The sequence below is a fragment of the Ilyonectria robusta genome (genome assembly GCF_021365365.1).
Source record: "Ilyonectria robusta strain PMI_751 chromosome Unknown BGZ61scaffold_2, whole genome shotgun sequence".
Lineage (NCBI taxonomy): Eukaryota > Fungi > Ascomycota > Sordariomycetes > Hypocreales > Nectriaceae > Ilyonectria > Ilyonectria robusta.
In genome coordinates this window covers 634,947-657,727 of record NW_025764436.1, presented here as the reverse complement: position 1 = coordinate 657,727, position 22,781 = coordinate 634,947, and the positions used below count along the sequence as shown (strand labels likewise).

Below are 22,781 nucleotides of genomic sequence, written 5' to 3'. Positions count from 1 at the left end.
AAGACCCGTGGATCCGCTGTTGCCACCATCTCCGGCTTCTATCATTCCTCCATGCCGAGCCGGGATTCCGAGTTGTGTGGAAATTCCAGAGTTGGCGGGGACATCGACGACTAACGCTCGGACTTGTTTTGAACAAAGTCTCCGAGATGCTTTCAACCCTCGTGGATAAACCGAACTTTAGAAGCGTCCCTGAACGAAAGATCGACAAGCAGCAAACAGGAAAGGCAGCTCGGCACCGAGCCTGTTTTTTTTGGTGGTGGACCTCTCCAATCACCACCATTCCGGGACAGGAACCATGCCTTGACTGAGCACTTATCGACACTGAAGTCTGATCAAACTAACAGAGAGGGTACTCTGTGTCTGTTTAATATGAGTTATTTTAGACGATGGCGCAGCAAAATGACGATCTTGCTGCACAGTGATGATAGTGTGCTGGGCTCCAGGCCCTCGGAAGATGAGCTCCCAATCAGTTGTCTCAAAATCTGCACACACGGCAGAGGTCCAGAACCCGATCGAGGGATTACGCCACGAGGCTGGCAATGCACAGATGACATGCTCAATCTCCTTTCTCCCTCTGTCTAATGGCAGATACGAGGAATATTGTTGATTTCAGTCTCCAAAGGAGGCCCGTGGTCAAGAACGCAACGCGAGGACTCCGAGCCGGTGGTCTGAAACCCAAAAGATGGGAAAGACGGACCAACGGACCAAACTAAACACGCACTCAAGCGGGTCGGCCTTCAAACTTAGGGGCTTGCGATCGCACGAAGAGAAGTACCGAGCTGGCGTCTTTCGGGAGGCAGACTTTTGAGCCACGCCCTTCAGCTCGAAAGCCTCGAATGTCGGGGTGATTCGATCTAGCCCGGCACGTTAGATTGTAGTCCCAAACCCGACCCGATGGGTCAATGTGTGATTGATTCAGTGTGGTCGCGGACAGAAAGGCTGCGCCGTGCAAGCCGTGCGAGCAGCCAAGCCTCCGGTCCCGAAAGACCTGCAGGAGATAGGCACCCGCTTTACCAGTTTTCAGGGTCATGGGACTTGGTTGCTAGAGGTTTGTCTCATCGACTACGGATCCGCTGATGGGTTTAGGGATAGGATGAGCGATATTGGCCCGGGAAGAGAGTGTACCGGGATGTATATCCAAGGACAACTCTAAGGTCGAAGTAGTATCAGTCTTCTGGTACACTACCCCTTTTTTGTTTGTCGTTGAAGGATGACAAGATAAGAGTCTGTGTGACCGCGCCAGTACTCCTGGATCCGACACCAGCGTTTCGTGTCTCAACCTGGCACCCTGCCCGTTGTTGTGTTACTACACTCAACATGGGCTTCGTCTAGTTGAAAGGGCACACCTCGGCGATAATATCATTAGCTAGTTCCGTGCTTATGGTGGCGGCTTCTGTAGGGTAAGACAGGTAAGACAGCCCAAAGCTAGTAGTATATGACGTAAATGCTAGCTACACAACCGACGTCCGCATTGTTACGGGAGTAGGCAAGGCCATCGGATAACCTGGAAACCAAAGTATGTCCCTGAATATCAGTCTCGTGGATAAGTGTGGAGGGAATGTTCCAAATACCTAGAGGGTAAGTAAGGTTGAGCTTCTCAATGTTCAGACGGAAGACTTGGGCTACTTCGCAACGAGACACTCAAACAGCCTTGACTTAGAGCAATTTGTTGTCATCACATATTCTGATATCACCCGCTCTTGATGGATATGGACGATTTTTAAAAAGTATTAACTTCGGGAATACGGTCCGTGGGAGGAAATGACGGCGAGTCCCTTGAAGCGTGGATGGGACCCATTGAGAGCTCGCCGTCCACCACACGGTTGTGATCATGACCTCAGCTAACGTCAAGGAAGCGCAAAGGCCGCAAAAAGACAAACAAATTGCCCAGTCCTGCTCCAGAGTTTCAAACGTGATAAACGAACGTGATCAGTCGTGAGATGTCGATGGTTGATTAAACAACACGATGCCTTCCTGGGACTGCCGATTGGTTGCTGAATTGTGATGCACGTCATTCGTCGCACCGGCTCATCATCGGCAAAGCGTGGTAGCGTCGCTCGGAGTCTGGATGCTCATATCGCTAGAACGCGGCGCGCGGCAAAAAAAGGAACAACTTTGATTGTCCACCAACGTATTATCATCGCCCCTCCAGCTCATCGCAGCGACAGCTCTTACCAGATTGAACTTACCATCACCTACGGAACCTGATTCCTAAGCTCCCAGCGCCCCAGACTGTGCAAACACGTCGTGCACAGTCGTCACCACCTTTCCCCGAGTTCCTCACCTTCAGCTATATGCAACAAGAGCCTCTTGCGATTCCAGCACCTGTGACTCATCCCGGCGTTCCCTCAACCTCCTCCTCCTCTCAGCATGGCCCCATTCACCGCGAACCCAACGGCCTCGATCGACTCCGCTCTGGCGGCTCGAGCGGCGGTTCCCAGTACTCCAGCCCTGCGTCGCGGCGTGACTCCCACCATGACGTGGATGTTGAGCTGCTCGACGAGGAGCTACGCGGACTGAGTCTGGGCGAACACGCCCCTGCCCCTGGCTACCGAATCTCCGAGTATGAGAATGCCATGACACCACCCACACCGAAACGGGCTCTCGGATTCAAAGTCATCAAGCGCTCTGAACCGCTGTCCGATGGTGTGCAACTCGAGGACTTCCCCAATGGTGCGTTGAAGTGGTCTCCACGCCCCTCCACTAGATACTGATCGATATCTGCAGAGATTCTGACACAGATTCTGTCGCACCTCCACTCCGACTCCCATGCCGCGATCGCCCTGGTATCGAAGCGCTTCTACGCGCTGATAACCAGCTCCCATGCGTGGAGAATGGCCTTCCTGCGATACTTCCCAGGACACGAGGCCCTGGAAACCAAGATAAATACAGACCTGTGGGCCGACGCATCGTCCGATTTTGTTCGGTCCGAAGCTCGCTACTTTTCTCGTCTCACACCCCTTGCGTCGTGGAGAAAAGAGTATTTGCTCAGAACCCGCCTGCTCCGGAGTCTGGCTCGTGGAAAGCCCGGATCGTCTGGGATTGTTGGGTCATCCGTCCGAGGTGGGAAGAAACTCAGCGCAGTTTTGACGTACAATTCCAAACTGCCTTGGGCCGTGACCAACATCCACGCCGTCTTCTCGAACGGGAATAAGCCGCCGAGAGCCATTCACGGCGCATCCGATCTTGGTGCTGGAACCATCAGCGATCCTACGAGCGGAAAGATTGAGAAATGGGGCCTCACGGACCCATTTTCTTCCATGCAATTGGATGAGGTCTTCCCTGGCCTCGTGCCGTATGGGCTTGGCGAGGGTCCTGCTGCCACACCCAATGTCATGGATGTAAGCCAACCATACGGCATTCTTGCCGGCGAAGGGTTCCCAGGCGGCCGAGCCTATTATCGACCCGTCCAAGAGAACCGTGGACGCTATCTGGATGCGGACACGGGCGTCGTCGATACCTATCCTGACATACCGAAGATCCCCGAGATGTCAGAGGCAATTTGTAGTGCTTGGCTTGCCAAGTCATCTGCTGTGCCATTGAACACCCAGTCGATGGTAGGCATGCTCACTGGCTCTACCCTTGGTATAGTCACATCGTATGCCATCGTGTGTGACTCGAATAGTCCACGACACTCAACTGGAGAAATCACTGCTCGATGGGTCCTGAGCCCGGGTGTGCCCATCATTGCTCTTAAAGTTGATGAAAACTACAGCCAGAAGCGAAGGTCTGCGGCCCGCGTTTGGGCAGTGGCCTTAAATGCCCTCGGTGAAGTTTACTACTTGACCGAGGTTCCTGCCAGCTCGCACACTCGTCACAAGGGTGAAGACATCACTAAGAATGCGTGGTATGCTGGCCGCTCAGTCTACTGGCACCTCTTAGAATCGACTCGACGTGTTGCACGCCCAGACGATTTGGACAAGAACGTAATCAGAGGTGCATACTCGCCTCGATCCCCCTCGAATTCTATGAATCTGAGCAAAAGCCAAATGGTCGCTGAGGCTCGAGAGATCGAGAAGTTCTTGCGCCACAAGCCGGCTCACTTTAGACGAGTTTGCGACGGATGGGATATGCTGCGCAGGCTGGAGGTGGATTTCGCCAGCGACGACGGCAACGGTGCTGGGGAGAACATCTTTGTAATTGACTGTGGGCTTGTTGAAGACCGCCCTGCCCGTGTCCAGCGGTACTCACGAACTCTTGTACCTCAGGAGCAAGCTCAAGCCGTCCTGGTCGATACGCCATCGCCGCCTCAACCTGGGCCATCCCTCTTCGGATCCGTTGACACTACCTCTGTTGAGGATCCCAAGATCATTAAGGCTCCCGAGCTGTCGCCGCCTGAGCCATGGCCCCCCACAGCAACGCCATCCTCGGATGTCTTGGCCCCTCTCCACGAGTGGGATAGTTGCACCATGGGGCTCAAAGGCCAAGATTTTGCTGCTATCACCAGTAGCGCATTGGATTCCTCCTCCAATGCTCTGCTGACGCTGGTAGAGGACCCGCTCTTCGCAGTCGAGGAAGAAATCCCCGGTCGCAGATCTCGACTTCTCGCTGTTGGAACCGACAACGGTGCTGTTCTCGTCTGGAACGGCCGCTCAGAAACAAAAGACACTGGTATCAACCCACAACGGTACATACAGACAGAGTCACCAGAAGTCTCTTGCCTAGCGCTCACCGGCTTGTACCTTGTCCATGGCGGAAGCGATGGTCTTGTCCAAGCTTGGGACCCTCTCGCCTCAACCCTGGATCCTATTCGAACAGTTAATGCTCGATCCAACGGTCGAGTGCCTCGGCACATGACAACGATGAATCCTGGTCTTGACGAGGATACCTACGCTGCGGTCGGCGCAATCTATCTTGACTCTGATTCGACTGTCTTACGTGGTGTCGTTTCCTTTGGCGCGTTCTTGCGGTATTGGGCGTATAGCTCTACGAGCCACTCAACGGGACGCAAGCGCCGCCTAAAGCATTCTGACATTCACGGCCGACTGGCGAGTCGTCGCCAGGGTGGCGATGTCTCGGATTACATTGCTGCGGAGGAAGCCGAACTTCGGCACGAGGAAGAGCACATGGCCCGTGAACAAGCTCGTCTGCGTAGTCGGTTTGGAGTGGGAGCTCTCGGCGATTTGACGGAAGAAGAAGCCATTCGGTACGCGCAGATGGTTTCTGAAGAGACCTTCCTCGACGAGCAGCGCCGAACGAGTGACTCGGCTGCTGATGCTAGCCTGGACACGGCGTCTACGTTTAGCGGAACAACGGTTGATACCCTCACGCCTGAGCCAAGTGTCGCAGACACGACGCCCCCGACAAGCACTACTGCAGATGTTGCCCCGCCTACGGAAGCTGAAGATGATTATGAGCAGCAGATTCAACAGGCTATTCGACTCTCTCTCATGGAAGGTGTCAATGAAACCGACAGTTTCCAGTCTCCTCGGGGCAACAGCTCTGGCGAATATGAGTTTGCTGTCACGTACAAGACCAAACCTAGCAAGAAGAACAAGAATTCTGGGTCGGGCTCGCCACGTGCCCAACAAGCTCCCATTGCTGGATCGTCGACTCTCATCGGACAATACGACGACGACCTTGAACTCGCTCTGAAGCTCAGCATGGCAGACCAAGGTCCCTCGGCGTCGGACATTGGCCTGGACGGTCCACAGGACGAGTTCCCCCCACTAGAGACGGAGGGCGTTGGCAAAGGGAAGGGAGTGCAAAGGTGGTGATGTGTGCCTAGGAGGCTTTGCTTCCTATGCTCGTGAATTCCTATACTCGTGTGAATTGCGTTGTGTTTATTTTAGTTGATTTAAGCTTCAAAGTAGCCCGGTGCCTCCTTGGGCTGTGCAAATGAGCATGTTCCCTTCCACAATGCCCTTATAGGCAGCCTCAACAGTTTTAGCTATCATTTGTTGTTCAACACTGCGAATAGATTATTGATCGAGTCGATAAACTAGCTCTAAGAAAAGCCCCTGGATGCCTTGTGAAGTTATGGCGACATTCCCCCCAAGCGTTAAGTTTTGAGGCTTGGATGTTCTTAACAAATCTTTAGCATAACAGCTACACACCCAGCACTATAGTGAGCATTGGGAAGATTATCGTGAGAGACGGAGTATGCAAGCCGACAACATGGCGTGCGGCAGTTTCTTGCCTCGCGAGTGCAGTCTATAAGTCATTTGTGACTAAATGCAATGGCCCTCTACCATATCTAGGCAAGACAGACCAGGCATGACCCGCGGCCCTGGGTTCAACAACAACACCATTAAATGGTAAGAGACGGTAGGTAAACTTGTAAGCCCACTTAGCCTGTGCGCCTATAATAGTCTCGACTAACTTGTATAAGCGGCACCTGTTGGTATGACTAGGCACTCAGCAAACAGGTCCTTGAGAACCTTGACTTCACCATTGCCAAAGATCCCAAGGATCTCAAGTGTATCGACTAGCATTGGATCGGCGTGGTACTCAGAAAGTAGCAAGACTGATGGCGCAGAAGGCCAATAACCCGGTGTAGTTAAATAGCTAGGCCATGGCTATTAACTCCCACGCCAAAATGGAAGAGCGTCTTAAGCTGAACGAGTATGCATATGTGACCTGTGAAACCAACCAGGCCGATCCTACCTTCAAGATAGTAATTTGGTAAGTGCAAATCGCTAGTACATACAATTGGGTCCCCGAATCATCTAATGCCGACCCACAGCGCATTCTGATAATTTCACTAAACAAACTAGACCCGCTGGAGAGCGATTCAATACAACCATACCAGCTGTGCATAAGTTTGGCAATGCAATCGAATTGTCCGACAGAACAACAGAAATGAGAAGCTATGTACTGGCGTGGTTGCTTTCCCAATTGGGGGCCCTTTGGCGACATGTAACACCATGTCCAGACTACAAATTCCTCGGCCATTCCCCAAAGAATAAGAATGTTTTGAGAGGAATCATCTGAGGATTAGCTAGATGGTTTCATATTGGGCACTTCGGGATTCGATAAATGTGATCAAAAATGGCTTTGACGAGATCCTCTCCGGCACGCTATAATCTGGTCAACTCGATGATCCAAGCACATACGACCATAGCTCTTAGAAAATACGGGATCCCGTCCGCTCTCCCTTAGTCAAGCTGAGAAGCGGCGAATTAGTACTCGGGTCGGTGACGACCGGGGAATCCTCGCTGTTGTATGTCTTTATGCCATTTCTTTTTGCATTCTTCTTTTACGATCTTGTTCTGTGTGTCAAGGATCATCCTCGCTGTGAATGTCATCCCCGAATAGTCCGCGAGTGCCACAGCTCATGGAGATGTCATCCACCATGAACTTATGCATGTGACTACAGATGTACTCAAGACGAAGCTGCGTATTCTCTATGTTGAGCTTCGGGAGGGGTGTCCCTGTCTCGCTGTTCTCGTCTCTGATGTGGAAGGCCGCATGAGCCTTGAGACAAGTCATAAAGGCCACCGTTCCATGATTAATATGAAGCCACACTACTGCAGTTCTGGAATGGTGGTGGAATGGACGGTTTTGACTTGTCTTGTACGGAATTTGGATGACCTCTATGTTTACAATGATTTGTAACTCTTTCTGGCGTTGTGGAAGGACTCAGTGACCAAGGGTAAGAAACGGCATGAAGATGTGAGATAATGCCATTGGCATCAAATAGTAGCTGTAGTAATTTGGTAGGTATCGAATACTATGGAGAGATTGGAGATTTGAAGGATGTAAGGAGAACAATGTCTAGCCCTACGTTACGCCAGCACCCTGGATTTCAGGTGGTAACAGCAATCGCAACGGGGAATTATACGAGACAGCAATGGTACCGATGCTATAAACTTGCAACAGAAAGCAGCACACCTACGTATTGTTGGCTGCTCAAGCTCATGACATTTGCCAGGACTCCGAGGTTGGTATGCAGATGATCCTTAGCCCCTTTACGTGGACATGCACCTGCGCTGATCATTACCCGCCTCCCGCAAAAAATATGCCTCGCGAGTTACAGCTGACCGGAAATCTGCCGGAGCTGAGCTGAGCTCCTGGACTGACCAGTCGAAAAAGGGGATCAGGGTAAGCTGAGAATACGAGATGCAGGATGACAAGCGTTAGGAGGAGGATGACAATGGACTGTACACTAAATGTCTTTTTTTGCTTTGCTCGTATCTGGCTTAGGTATCCATCGGTCCCATTATTTAACAATTGATGTCTTGGGATGGCATTAGTGCCATTGGTTTGTCACAGTCATCAAAAGACTTGTATGATAATTTGCCAAGCTGGCATTTTATGCTATTGTAAACTGCAATGATGATGTGGCATGCTTCGTGTACCCTGCAGCCGCCATTCATTCCCCTTGTATCCAAATAAAACTCCGTGTGGTATCATGATATTGCTAACCCAGGTCCGACCAGAGACGACAGCCCCCGTAGTGTGTCCCAAACCAATAAACCCCAGAGAACGCTTCTCTGTCCCTTTTGTTGCCTATTAAAGCCAAAGCCAAACGCCAATCGCTATGCATAACCCAGTCATCCCTGCTGCTAGGCTTGGCTGAAGCAAATAACCTGCATTACCTTCATCACCGTCATTCCCCATTTTCGACCTCTCCGTCTCAACGGGTACCGTATCTGATCCCGTCGCGGATGCCTCAATGGTCGTTACAACCGACGAACCGAACGGGTAGTTTAGCGTCATCGTCGAGATGACCACACCACTTGGTCCGATCGTGATAGTTTCTCCTCCAATGACTTTGGTCACCTTGCTTGCTTTTGGCCCAATCGTAAAGGTTGTGCCGTCGATAATTGCAAACGAAGGACTGACCTTGGTAATTGTAGCCCCTCCAACAATCTCATACGTAGTATCAGTCGCATCTGCTGAAGTGCCCCCTATTGTTGTGCCGTCTACAATTACGCCAGAGGGGCCAATCGTAATTGTATCGTCATCCACAACCTCGGATGCCTCCGGTATCCCTGGGCCGTATGTCAAGGTGGTGGAGTGGAAGACGAAGATAGATTGTCCAACGGCAGTAAACATTTCACCCCCCGTGACGACAACATCAGTTTGGTAGCCACCAACAGCGCGGAATGTGATCGTATCACCATCGACCACAACTTTTCCGGGGCCAATCGACACCGCCTCGCCGCTCACTGTAGTTGTCGTGCCCAAGGGGGGGATTTCCATTCTGGTACCGTCGACGACCACATCTGACCCTGACACAGTTACAGAAAGCCCCCCGGCGCTACCAGTCGTTGGTGTTAAGGCGGTGACGGCTGTTCCGACCGGTTGTGGCTTCTCCACCGTTGCTCCCTCACCAACTACAGCGGTAGGGTAGATGGTGAAAATTCCACGGCTAACAGTTACTGTTGTTGTCTGGTCCGGTTGTAGGCTAGAAAACGTCTCACCATTGATGATAACATCTCCAGCCTTTGCCGTGATGACAAAGGTCGTCTGTGGTTCCTGCTCCAGACTCTGAGGGCCGCCGTGAGCGTTGTCTTGCGACGCCTCCTTATGATCGTCTTGAGGATCGTCCTGGCCGTCACCGGTTGCTGGCGCGCTTTTGTGTTGCTGAGCTGTAATGCCCGGGACGTTCCCAGACTGGCCAAACCTAGGGACTGGATCCGAGGGAAAAACAGCAGAAGGGTTTTTGTCAGTTGTGATAAACGTGACTGTCACTCTTCGCGATGACTGGGTTTGGCCTCCATGCTTGCCCTTTTCAACGTCGCTCGACTCCGAATCACCAGGTTTAGCAGCGGCAAAGCAATCTGACTGAGACGGGCCGGAACAAGTCGGCAGAGGTAGAGGAGGTTCCTTTGTGGCTGTGATAAATCCGCCCATGCTCGAGATAAACGGTTCGTTCGTGCGAGTGGCTAGGGGAGGGGCTGAAGAAGCGGTGCCACAATAGTTTGGGGTCTCGATAGTTGGGTAAGGCGGCGTGTAATCACTGCGGTTCCCATAGATGGTTACGGTAGCTGTGAACACGATGGAATACACCGTGACAGGCTCATCCCCTTGGAGATCTGTGCACGTGTCGGATTGCGGTCCAGAGGTTGTTGGCCTAGTCGTTGAATAATAAGATTGAGTGCCATTCCACGAGGGGGTTGTCGATGATATTGAACCATTGTGGGAAGGAATTATTGTCGAATCGACCTCTCTGGTGGTGTTGGCTCGTGGGGTAGTGCCTAGGACTGTGGTTGATGGGGGGCGTTCTTGATTTGCGGATATCGTGCGGCCGTTTTCTTCTTCTGTCAATGTGGAATTGATCGTCGTGGAGGTGGTCGCGAATTGGGAATCTGGTATGGCAAGCGACGCCGTGAGGGAATCGAGAGATGTTGATAAGGAGCTGGAGGATGGAGGATCGGCTTGAGAGCGCGAAAATGCGAGGCTGGTGTCATGATTGACGGCGGCCGCCGTTGAAATCGGATCGGAGGTCGCAATCGACGAAGACGACTGCTCGGGTTGATTGGACACGGGTGGGGAGGAGGATGTCTCGTTGATGGAGATAGAGGTTAAGGTTAAGGAGGATGAAGTGGATGAAATTGAGCTCCCGTCTTGTCTGTGCATCGACGCTGTAAGCGAATGGGTTGCGCCTTCTGCAGGAGTCGCAATGGTGGTGGCATTTGGCGGAAGGTGCTCTGGAGCTCGCCGGTTTAGGATCTCTTGCGTAGAGTTTAGCAATGGACACGGTCGTAACTAAAGCTCAACCAGTCAAACTTACCCCATAACACAGCACCGGACGTCGACTGAGCCAATGCTGCGATCAACAGCAGCCCGGCAGTGTGAAGCTGCATGCTGAATCAATTGCCTGAACCCTCATGAGCACATGGGTCGAGGGGCGGGGCCTCGAAATCGCGTCGATGGAGTGAGGAGGAAAAACCACGGCGGCATCAGCACTGTTTGCAATGTCCAGACGACGTCTGAGCGCTGTGACTGACGCCCGAGCGATTGACTGGGAAATGACAGATGGAAGTCAAAAGAGGCTGCGGGAGCATAGCAGATGAACCGACACAGGGCCGACGGAGAAGCAATGCATTGCGACATGGGCATGGGGGTCAAATCAGAACAATGGCACCAACTCAGAACAGGCAGCCTGCAGGCTTTCCCACACAACTGGCCGTTGGGGAGGGGAATCCCAGCATCGACGTGCCGGGGCTTGCCTGTTGCGGCGCCTTCATTTGAGCAGATGCTACGGAGTGGGCCTCTGTCCCTGGTCGCAAGCCAGGGGGCCTAGTTCGGGGCCTTGTCTTCCACCATGAGCTCACCGACGACGGTGGCGTGCGCCGCCGATGGCCGAGCCCGATGGACAAGGGGCGCCAACGGCCACTCCAGCGCATGAACAGAGAAGGGGGCTGACGGTCCGCAGCAGGGCGGGAGCAAGGGACAGGCGGCATGGCCGATGGAGGATCTTGGATGCTCGACGTGTTCCAGCACTGGTTAACGACGGCACTTTGGCACTTGCTCCGGAGACATTGACCAAGACGCCCCGTGTTGCCTGGTGCGAGTCTCTCTTTCAGTGGCTTCGCTACTGACCTTGACCTCGGCCGAAATAGTAATGGGCGGAACATGCACAACCCTCTGGATGGCGATCACTTTTGGCGGCCGGCGCCCCGACCAGTCTTTTGGAGTTATGAAAGTCACTACACCAACTCTACCTACGCAGCTCATAGCCGTCTAGCAAATCAAGGTTCGTACTTGGCTCGTCGGTCCGCAGTCAGCTCCCCATCTCTCGAGACCTGGATCTGTGGCTGCAGCACATGGGTCAGAAATTGAGACTCGAGGCGCCTGACCAAACATTCCAGGGACCATCCACAGCAGCTGGGCTGAGGCTCACATCCGGCACTTGCTTACGGAGTGCTATGATGTCTTTGCAAATGTTCGCACGGCCATCGGACCCAGACCGGCAGTTGAAATGAGATTAGCAATTCCTGTTCCCAACCCCAGCCACTACTCGAGTGAGAACATTAAAGCAGGTATCTCAAATTATCATCGGTTTGTTAGCGCAGTCTGATGGTGAAGCTACGGTTGACAGTGTGGTGGAGATGCAGGTTTTTCGACGCTGCTCCGCTGGTCGAGTCTGCTGGGAACGAATTGTCCTGAACAGGTTTCGCTGTCCATGCCCGTACGGGATAGTAGCCGCACTCAGCAGCACTCAACAGGGGTGCAAGATCCTTCGACTGCACGACGCCAGCATTGCCAGCTCGGGGACATCTCAACCTATTAACTATTCTGTCCTGCCCGGCTGATCTGCCTCAAAAGGCTGGAACTGCTGGTACCTGCAAGTCATGATGGGGAATGGGGCTCCACCGCAGCGGCCATGGCTGAACTAAGTCGGCAAGCTTGTCGCCGCTAAAGTTTCCTATGATCTCATTTCATTGAGCCAGGGCCTTGACTATTCGAGAACCTCGGCTGCCGTCAGTTTCCTCCTCGCCATAGTAGTCCATGACTTGCGGGGCTGGGCTTCTGAGTTGGCGTTGAGACCCAGACGCTGGGTCATGGTCTGATAGATTGGGGGCCAATTCCTCTATCAATGCATTGACTGACTCGATCTGCTGGTAACCCTACTTCCCCTGGACTCTTTGCCGGACACTAACCGGGGGTCGCCCAACTGCAGGCAATAAGATGCTACCGTCCATCACAGAGCCAATCATAGTATGCATTTGCTGAGGACGCCTGACGCATTGGTAGGGTCACTCCAGCCACTGCAACGTTAAATGGAGGGGCGCCTTTTATCGTGGGCGACGGGCATGGCTGCTTTGATGCCTCGAGTGCCAGGACCCGCGCACTAAGTGGAACTGGTCAGATCTTGTCTGTTCACTGCCGCGTGATCACCTGGCTCGAGATAGATGATGCTGACTGAACAGCCAGGCCAGAACGGAATGCGACGTTGATCTTATTGCCAACAAATGCCAACAAATACCAACAAAAGCCAATGTCAACATTTCACATGCAAGCTGGCGGAAGTAGAGGAAAGTCAAGGTGTTGCCATGGACCAAAAAGCCGGAATGCTCACAACCCCGCCAATCCCACGTAGGCAGGTCGACACAAGACCTTCGGGGCTTTGGCCGGATAGGCGTGGATTGCATCCTCCCATGTTGTTTTCTCACCTCTTCTTGGTGGATCTCATCTAGCGAGCTCGGTATATGCGAGACCTAGTTTTTCCGCAAAAGCATACACGGGCGATTACAATCTTTCTCATCACTTAGCACGGTCTCGAACGGAGCCCTTGGCTAAACATGATTTGATAGGGCTAGACCGGTCTCAATCCCGACGCAGATCTAAGCTACTGGCTGCCTCATGGCCTCTCTGTGCTTCTTACGCGAGGTAAACATTTCATCTCTCATGCCTCTCAGTACAGGAGCAAAAGGATTGGTGGCTTTGGAGTTGGCTGGCTTAACAAAGTCCGGCATCGACGCTGAAGAGGCTCCTCCGATTGGCGATACATCCATCAGTTAATGTGGCTCTTGTCTCTGAAACAAGCAGCACCTCTCTCGGGCGGGACCAGTGAGGCGAGTCGAGACCCTAGAGCCTGGTTCAAGTTGGATTTAGGTGGCCGCGTGGGGCCGCTGATGCAGGAGAAACTGGCTGTCGGAGAGGTCACCCCTGGTCAACCATCCTAACCATCCTAACCATCTCCAGAACTGCCAAGCTGCGGTCCCCAGTTCAGGATGAGAAATGTTCTTCGCTCGCCCTCTCGCCACCCATCTTGGGTTTCCATCTGGCAAGGTTCCTGCTTCCGGTTGACGTCCCGGCATCCCTGCGACGCGTGACACCGGACGTTCGCCGTCTGAGAATCAGACTATCGTAAATTTACTCTCACACAGGCACGCTCTTTGACCATCTCTGCGCCTGAGCCCACTCCCCGCGGCCCCAAGTACGCTAAGGTTGAGAGGTCCGCACAGGCCAGGGGAAAGGAGCAACACTTCGTATCCGTCCTGCTTCGGTAGTTCCGCATATGTGCGTGTCTCGCGTCTCTCTTGTGGACTTGGCTTCTTTTCTTTACTACGTACTAATTAACCACCTCCAGCCTGTCTCCTTCGCGGCTCTACCTGCGAATCTCATCTGCGAATCCTTCCCGCCTCTCACTCCACGAACTGCTCGGTTGGCAGGCCATACCGAGGGCAATCCCCTCCCGTCGGGCTTGATGGGCTCACAGGCGACGATCGACGTACATCCGGCAACCAAACTGCTCTCCCGCTTGCCCCTCGGACGTCCGACACGAAGAGAAGCCGAAGCCGGCGCTGGACGCTTCATGATTGAAAAGGCGCCTGGCCAACGACATCGGTGACAGCGCCTCTACATTTTGGACATTCGACACCAACGAACGACATGTGGGCAACCATTTTTGCGACTGCGGTCGCTTTGGCAGGCTTCGCCCACGGTCGCAATCCCGCCCCAGTCTCAATACCATCTAGTATATGGCAGGTTTCTCGCTTTATCCTTTGCTGTCCGGTCGTCTAACCCCAGCGTAGGAAGGGAATTGATGGAAACTGGTCCACAGTGACCTTTTATGTGGGTTCCAACGCGCAAGAGCTTGATGTCCTAGTGAGCACATCTCTCTCTGAATTCTGGGCTGTCGGATCGGGAGGATGCCTTCCCAGTAAGTGCCCATCGCACTCACACACCTGACTGGGCGAAATGCTCGCCCGTCATGTCGTGCTCCCATGCCGTCATACGGGGTGCTAATGTGAATGTGACACAGATGAACTTCATTGCATCTCGGCTCGCGGTGGCGTCTTCACACCAGCGGAATCCAACCGATGGTCTCCATTGGGCATCTGGCAACTTGGACTCAATTATCTGGGGTATGGGGGGAACGGTGAATATGGCCAAGATATCATCACCATCGGCGGCGACGGCTTCCACATGTCTGACGTGCTTATTGCGACGCTCAATACGACAGACTACTTGAATGGGCTCTTCGGGCTGGGCATTACGCAAGGCAACTTTGGAGGCACAGTCGCAGAATCCCCTTTAACACAAGCCGTGAAGGAGTTCGGGTGGATCCCCAGTTACAGCTTCGGCTTCACTGCTGGTGCTCACTACCGTAAGTCGAGTCATTTTCTCCTCCCTCCCAAACCACACATCGGCTGATGCTCACCATTATAGGGAATGCACCCGTATCGTTGACACTCGGTGGCTATGACGAAGCGCGATTCGTGAACCACAATACTGATTTCACCCTAAATCGGGACGATGGGATCGTGACTCCTCTCATTCGCGGAATCGAGGTAACAGTCGATGAGGATCAAGACACGCCTGGGAACTGGGACTCGCGGCGTATCATGTTGTCGAGTTGGAACTCGTCCTTCAACGCCATCATCGACAGCACCACACCATACCTCTGGCTGCCCGAGGAGGTTTGCGACAGATTTGCGGACGCGTTCAACTTGACATACAACAGCACCTTCGACCTATACACGCTTACCGATGAGCAGTATGCCACTTACAAAGATGAAGACTCATTTTCCTTCACCTTCGTCCTGTCTAGCTTCGACAACAACGATAACTTCGGGGATCCGTATGATCTCTCTGGCATCGTCAACATTACGCTGCCCTCGAGAGCTTTTACCAGCGTGCTGCAGTACCCATTTATGAACCGGACGATTGCATACGGCGAGCCGTCTATCCCTTATTTCATGCTCCGCAGAGCAAGCAACAGCTCCACGTTCATTCTTGGCAGATCATTTCTTCAAGAGTCCTACCTCATTACAAAATACGACGAATCCGTTTTCTCGATTCACCAGACGAAATTCCCCAACTCGTCTCAGGAAATCGAGTTGGCCGCCATCCCCCAGCCAGATAACAGCCCTTATCCGCCGCCTGCCACATCGAGCAAAGGGCAGCTCTCTAAGGCCCAACAGGCAGGGATTGGAGTTGGAGCTGGTGTGCTTCTCACTGCCTTGGTTGCCCTCGCTGTATGGCTTTGTAAACGACACCGGCAGAAGCGTAACTACGAAAGGGCTGGGTCTTCGATGGATGAGAAAAAGAGCTCGGCATCGATCGTTATCTCAGATGCGCCCAAAAGCCCACTCTATCGACTTCTCTCTAAGATCAGCCGCCGAAAGAAGTCACCAAAACCAGGCCTCCAGACCGGGAACGACAAACAACAACCATCCGAGGCGCCCAACTCCCAAATATACGAACTGCCGGCCCCTATCCCTCCGGCGGAACTCGATGGAGATGACACAGCTTCTTGGAATGGCGACACCGAGCTGGGCACTGAGAATTCTCACCAACTGACCGCATATCAAGCGGCAAGGCGGAAGATGGATCACCAGCTCCAAGGACCCGTCCCTGCGTATTCACCTCCTGCTGATGGTATTTTGCCTCCTCCCGAGAAGGCTATCTATGAACCTACTCAACCAAAACGCCCTCCGCCTACCTTACAGCTATCACTGTCTTCGCCTCCAAGCTCACCAGGAGGTGGTAGTTCGAATTCAAACTCCATGCCTTTGTCATTACCCTCGCCCATGACTCCTCGGCATGACCTGAGCGGCCGACTTGCCGATATTCCTTCACCCTTAACGGTCAACTTCGCCATCTCTTCCACCTACAATTCCGGAAGCAACTCGGCGCCGGGCTCTCCCTTCCTATCACCATCTTTAAGTAGCTTTGAGGAGGTTGATGGTCCGAGGAGATCCAATTCTGACCATGAAGCTTCCCTAGCTTCAGCCCTAGCACGCCCCCCTGTAGTTGCCCAGAGAACCCCCATCGACCTGTCCAAGATCGTCTATTTGGGTCCAATACCAGGGACCACGCGGGAACCCCGACCCCATTCCGCCCAGGAGATGAGGACCCGAACCGACTCCATTGACGCCACCCCGAATGGGCAGAATGAACAGAATACTTACGACACTCTGGGAAGCAATTTCACAATGGAAGAGGCGGTGCGCTTCGCTTCACGATTGCAAGGGTCACCGGTTCAAAGCAGACCAGGCCAACTACGATCAAACCGCCCGGACGACATTCGGCTTCCTGGAACAGGCTCGCCGAGGGGACACTCGCGAAGCATGTCCCAACCGGATACCCCAGGGAGCCATCACCGCATCAATCCAAGTACGGAGCTGATTCACGTGCCGCAAATGGCGGAGAAGCGGTATAGCTGGGAAGAGGAGCGATGATACTTGCGCTTCGTCTCACCTTACACGACACTATCATTAGCACGGCGATTCATTCGTCGCGCCCCATCTCATATCTTCATATACCCGGACACAGGAGTAACGGCAGGGCTGGCGAGCAAGGTTAGGATTGATTCAAAGCGTGGCATTGATGTCTTGGGTAGAGGTAAATTTGGATGATTTCGGGTTCAGGAAGACATGAAATGTGTTGTCAAATGTATTTACTTTGTTCAGATGAGCCACTTAAAACGCCTTCATGGCCCATGAGCGTCTCGTTGTATGTATCATAAACGAAAATTAGAAAGCCTGCATTTATCTACCTATACCTCCGATGATTCCGCCTAAACACATCGGCAAAAGCATGGATGCCCACACCAAGCTTGTATGGATTGTGGTATATATGCCCAGCCCCTTTAACAAAGAGTATTGCTATTCGCACACACTTAAAATACTACTCGCATACTTAAGTACGTAGGCCAATTTCACTAAATCTTAATAATATACCTATTAGTATATTAAACCTAAAAAAATTAAATATGCTTTATTTTTAGTATTTATTGTCTAAATTCTGCTATTTAAATTTTATATTTTAATTTATTTTAGGGTAGAATCTGGAGACTCTTCAGAATAAGATACCATGAGGCGGGCGTGCAGTCTAGGTATATCTTGCACTATCTAAGTTTAGGCGTAAAAGGTTGTACTTGTGTGCGATTAGCATTTTGAACGTGTGCGAATAGCAATACTCTTACAAATTATATCTAAGAACTGTATGATCATGGGCAGAGATGTTCTTGAGATCCATTTCGGCTAAGATTCTTATTTGCAACATGCATCTCTTGGGTCTATAAATTTAAATCTAGATATCACATATTCGTTGATCCCAGGAACAGACTACCAAATCTCCTGCCACCATGTCAACGAAGACAATACCTTCTTTCGCTCATCCTCATTCTCGGCCCCGTCGGTAAAAGGATCAAATACGGCCCTCTTCGCCGCATCTGCCATCTTCGTCGAGCCACCACAGACGGAGAAGATGCCGTTTTGGAAGATGATGCCCTCAAGGCGCTTCGACTCTTGACGCAGCAGGTCCTGCACGTAAATCTTGTTGCGCTGGTCGCGGGAGAAGGCGAGGAAGACGTCGAGGTTCCCGTCTTGCACTGCCGCGTCCCACTCGGCGCTGAAGAAGTAGTCGGCGTCGCGGTTGCGGTTGCCGAAGAATAGGAGCGACGGCGCTGGGGAGGGGTGTGTGCGGCGCTCTTGGATGAGGGCTCGGATAGGCGCGAGGCCAGTGCCTGTAGCAATGGCGGTAAGAGGCCGTTGAGCGTTCTGCATGCCGTGGATGGGGGTAAGGACAGGCTTATGGGTGACGCGAAGGGTTGAAGCCTGGGGGAGGTTATCGAGATAGCGAGAGCAGAGGCCCTGGCGGGGTTTGCGAAGAATGGTTCTATATTTGACGAGTGCAACGAGCAGTTCGATCCGGGTGACGCCCTCTTGGGACGGATGGTTCAGCTCCTCGCCGCCATTGGCGATGCTAAAGTCCCGGCCGCGGATGAGAGGGAATATGTCCAGCAGCCGCTCAGCCGGGAGCTTGACTGAGGTAAACTCCTCTAGAACCTCGAGGATCGACCGACGAGACCGTGTAGCGTAATCAAAGTACTCGTCAAGGAACTCGGTCTGGGTAAACTCAAGGAGCCGCTCCTTGTGGTCTGGGTCGGTGGAGAAGTATGACATGCTTTTGAGAAACGAGCGCCGCGGAATTGACGTAATGTCGATGTTGTTGATGAGGAGGTCCCGTAGCGTACATTTTTGGTTTGTGTATAGATCCTGAGGAAGCGAGTCGCAAGTGGACAGGTCGAGGGGCTTGTCGGCAATGTCATCCCATCCCATGAGGGTGATGAGCTTCTGGGCGTCCTCTGGGAAGTTCTTGGGGTAGATGGTGAGGCAGTCTCCAGGGTAGCAGCGGAGTTGCTGGCCGTCCTGACTAGGGATATCGAATGAGGTGAGGCGGACGTCTTGCCAGTGGGAGGCCGGCGTGAGCCTGACGTTGTCGACCAAGGTAGCGGTCCAGCCGCCAGGGATTGGGAGAAGTTGATCGGGCGGCGGGCCTGACAGAATAGGATCGGCGCCCCCATTCATAACGTGTGTGCCTTCGAGGGCATTTTTCAACGTCCATCGTGGAGGGAGGATCACATCGTCTGGTATTGGTTCCAAACCATTGGGTGGAGGGTCGTTTTGGAGGAGGTGGTTATAGAGGCCCTCAGCCCAGCGGACGAAGCTTCCATCAATTCTATAGCAAATAGTTAGGGTCTGTAGGGTGGGATACTGGTCGATTCGGATGAGGACGGCCCACTTACCCATCAGGGAACTGCTCATCTGCTTCGAAGCCATCGATAAAGGTGGTGGCGCCGAGCTGGTCAAGGCGTCTATTGAGCTTACGAGCTGCCCAGTTGAATCTGATATCGAGTCAGATAACTATAGCCTGATCGTATAGATGTATTCATACTTAACATAAGTACTATCACCCAGACCAAAAGTGGTGTACTTGAGTGTAGATAGACAGCCCGGAGGCAGTTTCTTGCGCAAAAGTCTCTTCCAGAACACGAGGGAATTATGAGGCATATCGCCCTGGCCAGTCGTGGATATCACAAAGACGACAAAACTATGCTGCAAGAGGGCATTCTGAATACTGATCGTCAGTGACCGGGGGCTCATGAAGCCCGTGGCTGGACAAGGACTTGAGACGTACTAGGTCTACGGCATCCAGCGCTGCGACGCGGTTGGCAAAGTGCAGCCGCTGACAGAGGCGGCCAAGCTCCTCGGCCATGTCCTGGGCGTTGCCCGTCTCGGAGCCATAAAGGATGAGGGCATTCCTGTGCTGCACCGCCATGTCGATGAGGATGGATCGAGCGTCGAGAGACAAGTCATGGGGGGAGGAGTTTCTAATTGGGACCGGGGTCCGCTATCGCTCTCGCCTCGCGGTGACACATGAAAAAAAAGTTGCAGCGAGATGGAGGCGTTGGGCCATATTTAGCGCCAGTTTAGTGGTTCCTGGGGGTTCCAGGGGACGCGACGGCCGAAGCCCGGTGAATGGCGGGGGAGCGTGGACGCCGAGCCGGCCGGTTGGATCTTATCAATCGGGGCGGTGTCGGTACAAGCTAACACGTTGATTCTGGCTGGAAAAGTGCTGAAACAATTCACTTGTTGACATGTAGATCGTGTATGCGCTGTTGTTTCTAATTTTAACATTGTTTGCATCTCCTATGCATAAAAGTCTTTTCTGTTTTACTCTTCAATCCACCCCGGTGGTGCGGATTCTCAAGGCTCCGGGGCCGGAGATGCTGCACCGACTCTTGGAACTATTACACACTGCCCAGCTATCTACCTAATTACCATGACGATGTTGTACTGCGGTAGCTCTGCTATACGACGTACAAAACGCCCCTCCCGCCCAGATGGGAATTCCGCCTTCAATAGCTCCGGACCACAACCTGCATTGAAATGACGAATTGCTGCCAGCACCACAGCCATCCGTCCAGGCTGGCGGGTCAGGGCTGGGTCGGCAGGCGAAGCTGTGCCAACAGGGACCGGCAGCGCACTGACAGTCGAGCCCGAGTTCTAGAAGGTTTTCTAGTGGAGCACCGCTGTCGTCTGCGGGCCCTTGATGCTTGTCAGTGCCGGGCATTTCATCCGGAGATGTGGTTCATTGGTGGAAGCGCGCGGTTGCTGTTGAACACGCCCTGCCATTGAGGAGCGAGCCCCTTTCGCCATGTTGCATGTATTACATAGTCGAGAGTGCAGGATGGAAAAGAAATGCGCGAGTGGTCCATGCCAACGACGAGGTATCGCCCTCTCCGTCCCCGTGAGGAATAGACTATAGTTGACCTTGTCAGGGGTGCTGTGAGCCGGAGATTTCAACAGGCAGGAAATTATCCAGGGCAGCAGGCAATTTCGGGGGTCCAAGCAGCCACACACCAGCGGCTGACTGTCCAGTCTTGGTCTTGTTATGCTCAACTCACGGCGTGACTGTCAGTAACGAACCGTGCCGAGCCAGACACCATCAGGTTTTCTATTGCCATGCCCAAGATGGCTGATGTTGACTCATGCGGCAGCTGGCTCAGTGAGAAAGACATGCTTCCAAACACACGCTAGATTCCCATCCGCGTGGCTGGTCGTTGAGATCGTGTAACAGGTGAGCTGTATTGTCAAGGGCGGCCAAGTACTGGGCTGATGGGGAAGCTTGATTGATCAGCGATGGGGGGCTTGCCTAGCAATCAAAGGGGGTTCATGCTTCGCTGGCATCAAGCCCCTCGTTCCCAAAAAGGCAATGCTGAAGATACAAGGTACAATAGGGACTCAAGGAACAATAAACATCCATAATCGTCAATGCAGGTGCGTGTGGCTATGAATCAACCAGGTACATGGTATTGAATGGCATTACAGAGCATGAACCAGATATTTGTTGCTCATCCTGATGTCGTGATGCCTGATTCCTGCTCGCCGATGACACACGCCGATGCGCCGATGCACGCACCTTCACGCGAGTTCACGCCCCCCTTCTTTGGCTGGTGGCGCCCTCAGGAATCTAATCTACTACTACGTAGTACGTAGTAATGAACCGGCAGGACGGGCTGCAAAAGCAAACAGTGACATCTTCACCAAAAGGCACGAAACAAGGGTGCCAATCCAGTTCCAATGGTGCCAAATAGTGCTGGACGGTGCCTAACACCTTCCCCAGTGAGTGACCTGCTAGGGAGCGACAGCACCCAGGCAGATGACGTGCCTTCCCCAGCCAATATCGAGAGACCACCTCCCCTAATCACTCGACAACGCAACCCAGTGCAGGTGCGGGTGCAGGCACTTTGGGGCACGCACGCATTGCTCATGAATACACCGATACGTAGCAAACTCACAACACGCACGGCCGGCCCGCACACCCACACCTCAGGCCCTAATACCTACGTGAACTGCGAAATTCGCTGCCGCCGAGGCGCGAATCCGCGCATCATCGCGAACTTGGGCAGTTCGAGACATCGTACATCGCAATAAGGACTCTGCAGGTGCGCCGCCCCTGTCGCAGCGAGCGCCTCCTCGCCTGCAAATGTAGACCTGTCTTCACGGCACCTGTGCGTCCCGGACTTCAGCCCAGGGCAGGCGCTGGAAAGCAGCAACAAGCTCCCCCAGGCAGGACCAAGCAACGGGAGAATCCACAACAAAGGCTCCTGGGGAGCTCGATGAAGTATTGTATACATGTAGTTGCGATTCAATATACCTGCATCTCCCGTAATAAAACAACTGACCGCTCTGTACATTCTGGGTACTCGCAACCTTCATCTCCTCCACCCGCCGCACCTGCCTTTGCGCCCCAGCCCTGGTCAACTTCCTTCCCATTTCTCACACCTTGCACGCACGCACGCTTGCACGCCCCTGACCGTACTACGCCAACACGCCCCCTTCCTTCCCCCCCAAAGGCGAAGGCGAAAAAAATATTTCAGATTCGCGCGACGACTCCTGTCTCTCTCTCCCTTTCCCTTCTTCATCACAACCTCTCCAGTCACTTGTGTCTCCGCGCAACGCACCGTCGTCTGTCTAATCCCAACCTGTTTCTAGGGCACGAAGCTACCCTGATCAAACTCCTCCTTATTGCACCAGAGTTCAACTTTTCGAACTTGCATCCCTCCACATCGAACGTTCCTCCACAGG

At 53.1% G+C, this 22,781-nt stretch overlaps 5 protein-coding genes across 5 annotated transcripts; 2 read left to right on the top strand and 3 right to left on the bottom strand.

Moving 5' to 3' along the window:
• Positions 1-2,294: 2,294 nt before the first annotated feature.
• Positions 2,295-5,717, top strand: BGZ61DRAFT_341438 (uncharacterized protein; the record flags this gene model as incomplete). The annotated part of the gene is made up of 2 exons (XM_046239402.1): positions 2,295-2,673; positions 2,728-5,717. The coding sequence occupies 2 exons, from the start codon at positions 2,295-2,297 to the stop codon at positions 5,715-5,717; spliced, it is 3,369 nt and encodes a 1,122-aa protein (XP_046110373.1).
• Positions 5,718-8,454: 2,737 nt separating this feature from the next.
• BGZ61DRAFT_526643 (uncharacterized protein) lies at positions 8,455-10,754 on the bottom strand (the record flags this gene model as incomplete). The annotated part of the gene is made up of 2 exons (XM_046252991.1): positions 8,455-10,622; positions 10,682-10,754. 2 exons carry the CDS (start codon positions 10,752-10,754, stop codon positions 8,455-8,457), a joined length of 2,241 nt encoding a protein of 746 aa, XP_046110372.1.
• Positions 10,755-14,289: 3,535 nt separating this feature from the next.
• BGZ61DRAFT_339671 (aspartic peptidase domain-containing protein) lies at positions 14,290-17,084 on the top strand (the record flags this gene model as incomplete). Its single annotated transcript, XM_046239252.1, has 4 exons — positions 14,290-14,385; positions 14,437-14,560; positions 14,663-15,007; positions 15,070-17,084. The coding sequence occupies 4 exons, from the start codon at positions 14,290-14,292 to the stop codon at positions 17,082-17,084; spliced, it is 2,580 nt and encodes an 859-aa protein (XP_046110371.1).
• Positions 17,085-17,861: 777 nt separating this feature from the next.
• Positions 17,862-20,064, bottom strand: BGZ61DRAFT_440507 (uncharacterized protein). Its single transcript, XM_046244489.1, has 4 exons — positions 19,828-20,064; positions 19,585-19,760; positions 19,436-19,534; positions 17,862-19,368 (listed from the first exon to the last, which is right to left on the bottom strand). The coding sequence occupies exons 1-4, from the start codon at positions 19,966-19,968 to the stop codon at positions 17,973-17,975; spliced, it is 1,812 nt and encodes a 603-aa protein (XP_046110370.1). The 5' UTR covers positions 19,969-20,064; the 3' UTR covers positions 17,862-17,972.
• Positions 20,065-20,377: 313 nt separating this feature from the next.
• BGZ61DRAFT_440505 (uncharacterized protein) lies at positions 20,378-21,425 on the bottom strand. Its single transcript, XM_046244488.1, has one exon. The coding sequence runs from the start codon at positions 20,761-20,763 to the stop codon at positions 20,464-20,466; it is 300 nt and encodes a 99-aa protein (XP_046110369.1). The 5' UTR covers positions 20,764-21,425; the 3' UTR covers positions 20,378-20,463.
• Positions 21,426-22,781: the final 1,356 nt, after the last annotated feature.